Below are 13,660 nucleotides of genomic sequence, written 5' to 3'. Positions count from 1 at the left end.
GACATCAAATATCAGTGTTTTGGGTCCTGAGAAGTAAAATAATGAGACAAAATAAGGGAATAGAGGCAGGGGGCTGCAGGGTATCTGCAGATACACACACCACCACACACTTCTACTGGCTCTTATGAGTCTATACATTGTTTTTTAGGTAAATGTTGCAGATTATACCTTATTTACAATGGCAGCCTGGCAAAAGGCAAAGTCTCCTGAGGGAAGGGGGTACAGGCTAAAAAGGCTAATATGAACATTATTTATTCATAATTCTGCAGCCTTTCAAGTCACCCTGAAGAAACTGTTTACTCTTTAATAAAAGAGGAGCCACCTTTTGTTTGGCTCCTGCTCTGCTGTTGATTTTCATGTGTCAGCCTTTCTGTCCAGGACAAATGTCCCTGTATAGACACAAATAAAGTCATGTTGAATCCTGCACCTTCCAGGTCCTTGAGTCTTCACTCTGCACAAGGACCTACTTTTACACCACATACAAAGCTGAGTGATGGAGAATTTTGGGGTTGGTGCCGATACTAAAAAAAAAGAAAACACAAAATGACAGTAAGGCACTGAAGCAGTTAACTTTCACACTTTAATATTATAGAGGTTTTTGTTTTGATGATAACCAGGATATTTTAAAAACTGAGTATTTATATCATGTTAGTAATACACATATGGTAATAAACCAGTGCCAAAAAAGAGACAAAAACGCATGTATATGTAAATATGATCATGAATAAGTGGTGATTGACTAATTGATTGATAAGATTTGGTTGATCAAATGAAACTTAATTGATCAACTATTAAATACAGATCTGAAATATAACATTTTAAGATTATTTAAGAGTATTCTAATGAGTGCACTCCACACATCATCTGATATTCAAGTATATGTGTTTATTATGTAGGACTTTTTTGCTGTTTCATAAGTTGTGTAATGCTGTCAGAGAAAATACAACATGTTGCTGTGGAAATGAAGCTTTAATTGAAGAGGAAAAATTGTATTTGGTTGCATTTTTTAGGTTTTCTTAACAATAACTGATTAATTGATCATTATATTTATACAGATAAAGGTGTATTTAGTAATCATGTTAATAATACACATATGATGATATCATGTACAAATGTACAATAAACAAATATATTATATTATATTATATTATATTATATTAATTGTGTAGTGAAAATCTAATGTTGTGACAGACCTAATATAAATGTATACATCTATATAGATAGATAGATAGATAGATAGATAGATAGATAGATAGATAGATAGATAGATAGATAGATAGATAGATAGATAGATAGATAGATAGATAAAACAAACTCCACAACATATACACTGATAATGTTGATACTGATATATCAGTGACAGGCTAATATCAGCTGATGATATATCAGTCTGCCTCTTGTTCTCAATGGTTCTCATCTAATTTAATGACACCTTAAATGATGTTTATTAATCAGACTGGTTTCTGTGTGCTTGTTGTGGTCGATACTGAGCAGACTAATTAATGGTCAAATCAATCAATAAAGTCTAACTGATAATGGGCGCATTCAATGGCCATTCTACAATAAAGGAGCAGTTTGCAGATAATTAATGTGGCGCATCATTATGTCAAACACAGAATGGGCCTGTTTGATGTGTGAACGTCCCAAACTTGGTGTCTGATTCTTCTGTCATGTTGTCCAGGACGTCATGTTGGATGAATGCATGAATAATGCGTCCTAAAGGCCTGTTTGTCTCCACAGCTCAGAAGAAGAGAGTTTGCGGCTCTCTGTGTCTGTATCAAATGAAGGGAGGGGGTGTTTGAGAAGCGCTAATCGCCTGTAATCCTTTTAATATGTCTCACACTTTACTCTGTCAATACACAAAGCTAAGCAGCTCCATCCCAGAACTGGAAGAACAAGAGATGAGCGGGGATGAGCAGGAGGGCTCCAGCTCACCTTCATCCCTAACACTCTGACCTGTGTGTGTGTGTGTGTGATCATTTTGTATTTTAGTGGGGGGTTTTTTTCTCAGACTTTGGTGTGGCAGTGCGCGCAGAGGGCAAAGCAGCTCCAGGCTCCTCCTCGCCTTCTTCTTTCTCCCCCTCTCTACACCAAGTGTGGAGCGCTCCTCAGGTAAAGAGATGTTTTAAATCAAGGGGGGAGGAGGGAGGGAGAGAGGGGAGGGAGTGTGGGGGGGGAGCGGGGGCCGGGGCTTTTGTTCTGCAGAAAAAGGGGGCTTGTTCTTCGCAGATCAGCCTGCCATTTTAACCGGGGGTGTGTGAGGCTGCAGCGCTGACACTGGGAGTAGTGAGCGGTGTGGTGTGGAGAGGAGAGGAGTGGGATGGGAGCAGAGAAGAGAGGAGACAAGGAGCGTCCTGCCTGCAGTCCTGACACAGACAGCCGAACGGAGCGACACTGAGTGAGGAGCGCTCACACACCTGAAGGAGTACCGCAGGGATTACAGAGCAGGAGAAGCAGCCTGACAGCACGGAGTTTTAAAAAGAGAAGAAGAATTAAACCCTGCAGCGGCTTTAACAAACTTTAGCGCACAGCTCCGCTTCTGCAAGTGCACTTAGACTCTCAAGCTTTCTGACAGAAAGACACAGCCTGTGTCTGAATGAGAAGCTCTCATTAATCACTCTATTTCATTTTTATGGACGCCTATTTGGTGAAGAATGTGTCCGCCGTGCGCGCATGATTCTCTCTGACCTGTTTCTGTGGATTTTGGTCAATTTTTTGGACTTGTTTGATTTGTAACGGAAGCAGCTGCAGCTCTGAGCGGATCCGGCTCAGAATTATTCACTGGAAGAGTTTTTAATCACCTCCATCCAACATGCGACCCGTCCCGTCCAAACTCAGCTATCTGTGAGTGCTTCTCCTCCGTCACCTCCACTCTTCTTTTACGCACCGTTAATGCTCCTCCACGCAGCTGATTAATGCATGTTATTCTTCTTTCTTCGCAGGCTTCTACACTTATTTGCATTCTGCTACTATGCTCAGGTATGTCACCGCTTTCTTTTCTTTCATTTAAATGTTTTAGATTATTCCTTTTTAAAATTTTTGTGCGTAAAAATGAGGATTAGCGTTAAAACATATGGCAGCAAGAGCGCGGCAGCGAGAGGAGAGGAAAGGTGAGGGATCATCACAACATTATGTGATACAACAATATGGGATGGCTCCCACGGCGCGGCGGGCTGCGGGGCGCGCGGCCTGCTGGCAGGTTGCTGATGGAACACACCGGCCCTGGCACAGGACGCGCGGGCACAGACGGGGCAGAGGGGCAGAGGGAAATGCTCGCGAGTCTTGTGAAAAATGTCGTGGGGTTCGAAGTGAGCAGGGCCAATGTTTCCGTCAGCAGCGGAGCAGTCATTCCATCACAGCTGAGACAGAGATGGAAGTGAAAGAAAAATAAAACATAAAGTTAAAGTTGTTAGTTGACATTGTAAGGAATGAGAAGTGGAACACTTAAAGTGTTTGTGCAGTGCGCGCTGCTGTGGCGCACTTTTACGCACAACCTGTAATCACACCGTGCGTCTTTTTTGGAAGCTGTTAATTTAATTTGGCAACGGCTCTCCTGGAACTTGTTACACTTGTCATTGGTGGAAAAAACAACAACAAGCTGTTGTTGCGTTAGGAGATCTTTTCCCTCTGTGTTTAAGCGCTTAAATCGTTTCCTACCGTAACCAGAAGACAATTGGCTTCACTCTCAGTCCTCATTTTTTTCTCTCCCTCTTGCTCAGTTTAATCTCAGTAAAATTACATAAATATATAAATTAAAAATTTGTACATATACTGATGATTGTGGTGACATCTAATTTCTGACAGGTAACCAATCAGTCCCCGCCTAATTTCACGCAGCATGTAAGCGAGCAGAGCAAAGTGACGGACCGTGTGAGCCGCAGGTTGATCCGGATCTACCAGCTGTACAGCCGGACCAGCGGCAAGCATGTGCAGGTCCTGCCCAACAAGAAGATCAACGCCATGGCCGACGATGGAGACGTGCACGGTAAGAGAATCTCCCTCTGTGGTACCCGACACTGAAAATGAACCCCTAAAAAATCCTCCGAGAGCCTTTCAACTTTATTTATTTTTTATTCATTTTTGTAGATTTGGTTTTTAAATAATTAACATTTTTTCCTTGAAACTCCGCATGGATTTATTTCATTTTATATTAATTTGAAAAAATCGTTCATTTTGTGCACTTCAGTGACCGTTCAGCGAATGGAATTTCCAGCTTTCCGGTTTTTATTAATTTTCTCCATGGATGTTTTTTCAATCCTTTTAATCCTTCTCACATTCTGTCTCCGCTGGCCAGCAAATTTATACTAATTTACTGTTAAATTTTTAGATTTTAAAATGGATTCTTCCTATTTCATAGGCCTAGTTTTGACAATGTTATTTCCAGCATTCTTTTCTGGTTCTAAATTTCATTTTTGACATTATTCCCAGCAGTTTTTTCCTAACATGGCTAAAGGCCAATATTCCAATGTCATTAAACCAGTGAAATATGTGCTGCAGTATCCTCAGGCCTTAAGCATTTAAAAAAACAAAATATCTGAGATATGAAAGTGATCAAAAGTAACTCAGCTTAAAAATCACATATTTAATTTAAATGTTTTTATTTCTCTCATCAGGACTTGTAAATCAGCAATAAGACAAAATGTTTCTAGTGTATTTACAGAATTTGTTCAGTCTTTTTTATTACATAGGCCAAATCATCTGAAGTTATCTAATGGCACTTTGCATATTGTGAATATCTATTGTATATATATATATTGTATGTTTTATAATAAATTTCTAACAGAACCAATAACTCCCACCAAGAGCAAGCACTGAGGCGACACTGGCAAGGAAAAACTTGAATGAAATTTCATTAATTCTTAAGATTCTTAAATTTCCGGACCAAAGTGACCCCCCCCCCCCCCCCCCCCCCCCCACTCTATTAGCAGAATTTTACCCCCTGTACCATTTGTGATCCCTCTCTGTATTGTTTGTGGGGAAGAGGCTCAGCGCTCAGAGAAACTGTCCGCTGGATTGTAGATGGTGCTGGAGGTGATCCTCCAGAGATCCCGCAGGTCTGGAAGAGCCATTAGAAGTCATCTTACTTCTACCTCCAGAACATTTCCTGCATAGCGCCTTCTCCCCCCCTCTCCACCCCTGCTTTCAACCCCAAACCCCGAACTCTGCAGACGTCAGTTTTTGTTGTGTTTTGAGTGGATTCCATAAAGAACATCCACTAAAATACCTGCTGATGATGGCGTGTGTTGCTGCTGTCTGTGCAGGGAGTTGAGGGTTGTTGCAGGATGTGATTGTGAGCACGTGTGTGGCCTCAAAACGAGTGTGCGAGCTATTCAGGTCACCTGAAGTCATTTTGTATGAAATGAGAGAGAGGGGACTGTGAAAGTGTGTGTGTGAGTCAGACTGTGCTCAGCTGTAACTGCTGCTCCCGACCACAACTATAACTCTGAGCCGTGTCGTGGTTAGTCAGTGGGTGGGTGGAAAAGGCCCTGACCATCCTCAGTGACCCCTGCGGCCGACGCCATGGAACCATTTTTATGAGACAATGTGGATTAAAGTGGAATTTATTAAAGGTCATCTGCTGTTGGCTTTAATGTTCTGGATCAATATCCATGAGAAAGTCAGATCACTGCAGAGCGAACACAATGAAATGACCTGGAGATATCTGTCACTCTGCAAAAGTTCAATGACAATGAAATTCTCCAACATTGTCTTGTTATTTGATCTTGTTGAAAAGTTATGTAAAAAATGCACAAAGCTCCATAAAGTCATGCTCTGTGAACCGTCCATATTTCCTGCTTCTTTCACTACTTCTCAGGATATAGAGACAAATGTGGAGCTTTATGTGTGTGTGAGGTCAATTCAGATTTATTTGAAAAGGAATTCTTGATGGGCCTGCCAGGACGGCCTCTTTAGCTTTCAAAGAATCAGGAGACACGTGGTTTTATCATTTTGCAAGAATTTCAGCTTGCATAAATCCCCAGGAATGGTCCCATAGGTTTTGGTGTGTGTGTGTGTGTGTGTGTGTGTGTGTGTGAGGAGAGATGCATGCTTGGAAACACACTGAAGCATTTCAGCGTGTGTTGTCGATGCTTTTATGTGCACTGTTAAGTCATTCATTGAGGACAGGCACCAAAGAGACATCTTAAAATACAAAATCACACAAACCTTTGTAGCAGCCGTCCTGCTCTAAGCTGTATTTTCCTAACAAACTCTTTCTTTTTATTTCTTCAGCTAAACTCATCGTGGAAACAGACACGTTCGGGAGCCGAGTGCGCATCAAGGGAGCTGAGACGGGCTTCTACATCTGCATGAACAAGAGGGGGAAGCTCATCGGCAAGGTGAGGAGCAAATTTGAGCTCTAGCAGCAGAAGCAGAGGCAAAAGGTTGGCAACCTTATTTTAGCTGAGGTCAAAGTGTCAACGGCTGCAGCAGCAGCTCAGCGAGAGGAGTTAGAGGAGGGTTTGTCTCCTGGACTTCTGTGCTGTAAAGGCAAGGTTTAGAGATGCAACTAACAATTATTTTCATCACTGATTAATTATTTAGTCTATAAAATGTGAAAAATGCTCATCAGAATTTCCCAGAACCCAAAATGACGTCTCCAAATTGCTTCTCTTGTCCAACAAACAGACCAGAACCTGAATACTCTTCATTTACTGTCTGAAATGAGAAAGAAAAGCAGCAAATCCTCACATTTAAGAAGCTGCAACCAGCAAATGTGTGACATTTTAGCTTTAAAAATGTCTAAAATGATTATCAATTATCAAACCAGGTGGCAATTAATTTTCTTCCATTTGCCTAATTGATTAATTGACTAAATGCTGCAGCTCTACAAATGCTGAGTGCAGAGAAATCCAAATTATCCATTAGACCTTGGTATGATATTAGCTCTGGCACTCCATCTTAGATTTTGTGAAAAGTGAAAAATTATTGAGCTGTAAAGCAAAAAGAACTGTAAAATATACTGGTTTGTAGTCTGCTGTCAAATTCACAGTGAATAGAGAAAATGAAGACATTTTTGAATATGCTGGGACTACTTTTCCCATGACCATGTGAGTCCAAAGTGGTGGATAATAAGATACAGATAGAGATCACTGCACAGCAGATCAATACATTATTACCTAAAATATAGTTCCTAAAATTACACAATGAACATCAACCTCTAGAGCTGCAATGATTAATCGAGTGATCAATTATTAATCAACTATTAAATTAATCACCAACTATTTTTATTATTGATTAATTGTTTTGAGTCACCTTTTAATAAAAATTTCCAAATTCTCTGATTTCTGTTTCTTAAAAATGTGAATATTGTCTGTTTTTCAGTCCTCCATGACAGGAAAACTGAATATCTTTGTATCGTGGACAAAAATTGTATTTTTTAAAGAAAAAAAACTTCAAAGTGTCTGATTTTAGCTTCTCAAATGTGAATTTTTTTCTGGTTTCTTTACTCTTCTCTGACAGTAAACTGAATATCTTTCAGTAGCGGACAAAATAAGACACCGAGGACATCATCTTGGGCTTTGAGGAAAACACTTAACATTTGTCACAAGTTTCTGACACCAGAACAAACAACTAATCAATTAATCAACAGATTAACTGACGATGAAAATAATGAGCTAATATTGTTAGTTGCAGTCCTACTTTTAAAACAAGGTTGTTAATTTTCTATATTTTTTCTAATCTCAACAACCCCCTGTTACCAAGTGTGGCCAAACTCTGATGCACCTCATTCCTCTCACCAAATGTGTATTACTCCACAGCTGAAAATAGTTCCCAACAAATGCACTATTTCCTCCTGTTTCAGGAACATTTGTGAGGAACTACGGTGCCCAGCTGTTTTAGGAAATTACAGAGCGTTTTTAAAAAAACGAACTGCATATTTGTGAGCTGTTCTTTAAGGTTTAATGGGCTTGGGGCCACACAGAGCAGAGAAGTCAGAAAGTACTGAGAGACAGACTAACTCACTGGTGGTTTGGGTGTTTTCGCAGGATTTGTTGACCGTATCTTCAAATCCACAGGCAGCTTTGGCTTTCTGTAGACAGCAGTAGTCATGATGCTACATTTGAGCATGTTGCACCAGTTTAACCTACAAGGTTTGAGTGTGTTTTTGGTCATGACCAGTTCGGTAATGTAAGGTGTTTTCTTTCCTGTACAACAGAGTGTATAATGAACCCTAATGATAGTTATATGATACGTGATTGTTGTGCACCTTTAAACTCCAGGCTAGGCTTTAACTATGCTGCTGTTGCTGCTTTGCGAGTGTATAGGTGTGTGTTTGAGGCTCTCTCAGTGGCCCTCTCTCTCTCACTGTGACGGCTAATAAACAGAGTTGCCAGCCTCTCTGCAGCCCCCCACACACACTCCCCTCCACCCACCCTGCACCCTGCCTCGTACACCATCTGGCCCTCGCTACCGGCCCAGTCACAGCCTGCCCCGGCCCCAGTGTGTGTGTGTGTGTGTGTGTGTGTGTGTGTGTGTGTGTTGAAGAGAGAAAGAATGAACAGTCTTTTGCGTGTATGAATGTGCACACAGGACTATTTTTAACACACTATTTTGTCCAAAAAGGTGGGAGCTGGTTACAGTAGGCTGGCACTGTGTGTCCACACAGTCAGCTGACCTTACTGTACATTGATGGAGATTGTTTGATGTTTTTTAACTGGAGGTCACACTTCACACACCTCTTTATTGACCGTCTCACCCCTGAGCTGCTCTGTTGTCTAAAGTCGACCCCCTGATCTTAATGGGGCGCACAGCAGAGGACTGCTGGGATGTATTTAAGGATCTATTGATTGTTATTCAATTCAAGTGGTTAAATTTAGCCACAAATGCAACAGGAGATCAAACCAGGAGTGAAAGTGACAGTCAGGGGCTGATTAAGGCTTTATGGCTGCAGGGTCCGTCCTGCAGCTCCTGACACCACGAGGGCTGCTGGATGTTTTCTGAAGGGGGAGAAGAGTCATCGCTTACTGTCATCCCCCTCTCTCTGATCTGTAATGACTGTAGCATATGCTGCATGTATGAGGGGAGGGCTGTGTGTGTGTGTGTGAGTGTGTGCGCATGCAGGGGGCAGGCTGCACAGGGAAACCTTTATACATCTGATATTTCCCATCTGTAAATCTTCATCCGAACATTCCCACTGACTGTTTTTTCTCCGTGTGTGTGTTTGTGCAGAAAAACGGACAAGGCCGAGACTGTATCTTCACCGAGATTGTCCTGGAGAACAACTACACGGCGCTGAGGAACGCCCGCTACGAGGGCTGGTACATGGCCTTCACCCGCCGTGGGCGGCCACGGAAAGGCTCGCGGACACGCCAGCACCAGCGCGAGGTCCATTTCATGAAGAGGCTGCCGAAGGGGCAGCAGCCCGCCCACCCGAGCCACCACCGCCCCTTCGACTTCATCCACTACCCCTTCAGTCAAAGGACTAAACGTACGCGGTACTCATCAGAGCGCTGAGGAGGAGGAGGAGGGGGAGGAAGATAGAAAAGACAGAGAGAAAGAGGAGAAACTGACAGACTGACTGAATTACCAGCAGCCGACACACTCCTCTGCTCTCCAAAAACAACCTCTAGAGACATTTTTATACTGAGCAGTACTATATCTTAATGTGTAGTTTGATTTCTATTTTTCTCAAAGTAAAAAAAAAGAAAAAAAAAACATGAGAAATCTATTTTTGTACTCCAGACTTAGTGTAAAAAAGACAACAAAAAGATGTTTTTAGATGCACATAACTCATTGTCTGACTTATCGGGGACATCTTAGTAGAGTGTTTGTTTTTTTTGTTTCATTTTGACCAGTGGAGTCGTTTTTTGGACTCTCGCCTGCTGCTCAAGGAGACTTGAAGGGCCCTGATTGACCGCACTGCCAGGGAACGCTGCGTTCACAGACACAAACTGTCACACACTGCGCCGGTAAACGTTGCAGAAGCATGCGGTGGGAACGCTGCAGTGCTGTCTGGGATCACTCTGTATCTTTTCTCACACAGTTCAAGCAAACAGAGCTTTAATAGCGTCTGACGGAACGATGTGGCAGCTACATTTGATAATCACAGGTTTCCTGTTCTGACTGTAATGTTGATTTGTACAAAATGCATTGAAGTGTATGTAAGGAGCCCCTCGACACGTCCACTGCCCCCCCACCCTCTTGTGTTCTCGTTGCCCCCTGAATGTCTGTTTTTATACATATATAAATATATTTTTATTTGAGGATGTGTAAAATAATTTTAAGGATGGAATATTTATTTAAAATGTGTAATAAATGTACATTAAAATACTGATATTAAACTCTTGTTTGGTACATGCTTGTTTTGGACCCGTCTGTCAAACCCTGAAATGAAAAGACACACACAGGTTAGCTGAACAGCCTGTGGTGCCTCTACACATCTTTGTCCCTTTACACTCACACAATATATCCTCAATTATGGTGCAATGCAGGAGCCCAGAGATGGAAAGTAACTAAGTACAAATACTTTGTTACTGCACACAAGTAGGTTCTTCAGGTATCTCTACTTGAGAATTTATTTATCCAACAACTTCAAATTCAAACAAACAATTTCAACACAAATATCTGTACTTTCCACCTCAAATTTTCAGAACAGGCCTGTTTCTTTGGTTTTAATGCATTTGAGGGGAATTATTGATTATAAAACATGTTACAAGATGAAAACAACAAAACAAGACAAAGCTACATAAAAGACATAGTAAGACAAAAATGAGGGAAAACATAAGATGAAAATGATGTGAAAGATGTAACAAGATGAAAAAATGTCTGACGTAACAATGAAAACAATGTAAAAGACATAACAAGATGAAAATAACAAAAGATGTAACAAGACTAAAACAACATAACAAGACAAAGCTACGTAAAAGATGTAACAAGATGAAAATGATGTAAAAGCAGTGGCAGCTGCTAAATTTTTCTACAGGGGGGCTATAGTGGCAAACATTTTAAGGTATTGCACCATTGTGTTTTAATATACGAAAAGGACCTTTATTTTTACTTGCCTAACTAAATGAACATGTTTTATAACCAATGGAACTTGCTTTGTTAAGGTAAGTTAAGATACTTTAATTAGTGCAAATCCTTTATAATAATTATATTTTATTTTACAATTTATGAGACTAAAGTAAGTAAAAAATACCTCAATAAGTATGAAAGAAATTTGATACCACAAAACTTCAGACAATGGAAGAAAAATATGAACACATTAAAAGCTATTAGAAAATAACTAATAGATACTAAAACTAATAGAAAATAAATTTTAAAATATAGTTTTAAAAAATTACCATCTTATAGCTTAAAATTTATTTGAGAGATGTAAATGTCTCAGAGATTCTGTGGTTAAATGTCTTTGACAGGTTTATATAAAGTACCTACTTTGAGGTGTGTCACACACTTTTTTTCGCAAAACATCAACTATTTAAAAGTTTGTAACAGACCGACACCACACATTCAGCTTCTATCATCTCCAGTGTGGGAATGTAACTAAGTACATTTACTCAAGTACTTTACCAAAGTCTAATTTCAAATTACATCCACATTATATTACTTTATAGTTCTACGTAACTTTTTCACTCCACTACATTTACCTGACAGCTACAGTTACTAGTTACTGACAGGCAGCATTTTACTGCACAGTGGTTACTTTTACTTTTCATACTGAGAACAGCTGAAAATATTTACCTACTTTTACTATATTAACATACTTTTTGACTGCAAGACTTTTACTTGTAGTGGAGTATTTTCACAGTGTGGTATTAGTGTTTTTACTGAAGTAAAGGATGTGAATACTTTATCCAGCTGCTCACCTGTCTGAAGATCACCTGGTGCCAGTGTGAGACTGAGTTCCACTGTCACTATGTTCTTAGAATTTATCATCTTCCTCTGGTTGTTGTTGCTTTATGATGTAATTAAATCTTCTTCACTGAAGTTTTAAGACGTGGGGCGAGGTGAGGCAGTGCCCTCTATTGACCAGCTGCCACTGCGTAAAAGACAACAAAATTAAAAAATGTAAATGACATAAAAATATAAAAATTGTAAAAGATTTTACAAGATGAAACCAACAAACAATGTGACAAAACAAATATGACATAAAACACAAGACGAAAGCGATGTGAAAAAACAAAGCTACTTAAATGACATAGCAAGATGAAAATTATATTAACATGCAAAAAGATGAAAATACCGTAAAAGATGTAACAATGAAAACAACGTAAAAGACGTAACAATGAAAACAACGTAAGACATTACAAGATGAAAGTTACATAAAAGATGTAACAAGATGAAAAAAAGAAACATTAAAGACATAATGAGACAAAACAACCTGACAAGGTAGAAATGTCCCTCAGAGGGCAATTTTTTACTTTTATACTTGAGTACATTTCACAGCCTGTATGAATGGGCTGGGTGGTCACTCTAACCTGTTAATATGGGCACAAAAATTGCAATGACAAGTTGAGTTGTGAACATTATCCCAAATGTTTCCAACAGTGTTCAAACCCAGAGAAATCTGTCATTTATTCAAGGTTATGATGCATTTCCCTGCTAGCCCCGAGTAGGTATAACTTCCCAAAAAACAACAGATATGTCGGATGTGTCAGAGAATGACAGCTGACAAATATGACTAAACATAACGTGACTAAAATGTGTCACATTACCGCATCCGTGAAGGTGATTTCTGTCTGGGTCACCTCAGATAGATTTTTATCTGCAGTGGTGGCTGGTTAACAATGAAGAACACAACTCCCATGATCCCACATTGCTTCATAACTATGTGTTTAGTTATAGTTTTAATGTGAGAGAGCCCTCTAGTGGCAGCGCTTACAAATTGTACGTTTGCTAGACAATGAAAAGCGAATTGATAAAGTAAGTAAGTAAATAAATAAATACCTCTTTCGATATTATGCCATTTTCTTTCTTTTTTTGGTGCAAATTTAAGTTAAAGCAAATTCAAGGTAGGACAAAGAAGAATGAACTGAGGTCTTGCATGAGTACTTAGATCATTTTTTGGTAGCTTTGGTTCTTTCGATACAATAATACAAATATCGTATTGTTTTAAACACACAGTGCTGAAAATGAATCAATTCTAAAATACTTTTGATAACCTTACAAACAACAAGATATTTTTTGTGTCAGACACATTCTTACCTAATGGAAATACTCGGTGTGGTTTAGGTGAAGCAGCGTGCCGGGGTAGAGAGTGTGTAGTGTGTAGCTGGTTTGTAATTTGGTCATAAATAACCGTGTCTCTTGCTGTCCCTTGAATTTTTCCAACATTTTTGGTTTTAGCATCAGGACTTACCGTCAGCAGTTGCCAGTGCCATGATAGACCTTCCATATTGGTCAGATGTTTGTTTCCATACATACAGCTCCTTTAGGTAATAGGTCATTTAGGTTGTTCAGGGTTGCAATGCATGTGTGAAAGGGACTATTAATACATCCTCTCTCACCTAACTCTTAGAAAGAAAGTAAAAAAACACGTTTCCCGACATATATGCGTAGAAGTCGCATTGGCCTTTCAATCATCTGTGGCAAAACTCATCTGTGAACAAATCTGAGTAAATTAGGGAGCTGCTTTTTTGCTGGATGAAAAGCACTGTAACTATTTTTCAACTGATCTCAATGTGGTGTAATATTCAAGGGTTTACGATCTACATGTAGA

The 13,660-nt window shown here is 39.8% G+C and overlaps 1 protein-coding gene across 2 annotated transcripts; it reads left to right on the top strand.

The window, feature by feature from the left end:
- The first annotated feature begins 2,249 nt into the window (after positions 1 to 2,249).
- Positions 2,250 to 10,296, top strand: fgf8a (fibroblast growth factor 8a). 2 transcript variants are annotated; one of them, XM_084735721.1, is made up of 5 exons: positions 2,250 to 2,844; positions 2,943 to 2,979; positions 3,838 to 3,985; positions 6,232 to 6,338; positions 9,172 to 10,296. In XM_084735721.1, exons 1-5 carry the CDS (start codon positions 2,813 to 2,815, stop codon positions 9,454 to 9,456), a joined length of 609 nt encoding a protein of 202 aa, XP_084591847.1. In that variant the 5' UTR covers positions 2,250 to 2,812; the 3' UTR covers positions 9,457 to 10,296. The 2 variants fall into 2 exon arrangements, with proteins under 2 accessions (XP_084591847.1, XP_084591846.1); XM_084735720.1 differs by having other exon boundaries at positions 2,252 to 2,844; positions 3,805 to 3,985.
- Positions 10,297 to 13,660: the final 3,364 nt, after the last annotated feature.

Source organism: Lutjanus erythropterus, chromosome 14, assembly GCF_056507025.1.
Source record: "Lutjanus erythropterus isolate fLutEry1 chromosome 14, fLutEry1.hap2, whole genome shotgun sequence".
Classification (NCBI taxonomy): domain Eukaryota; kingdom Metazoa; phylum Chordata; class Actinopteri; order Lutjaniformes; family Lutjanidae; genus Lutjanus; species Lutjanus erythropterus.
This window is presented reverse-complemented; position numbering and strand designations above follow the sequence as displayed.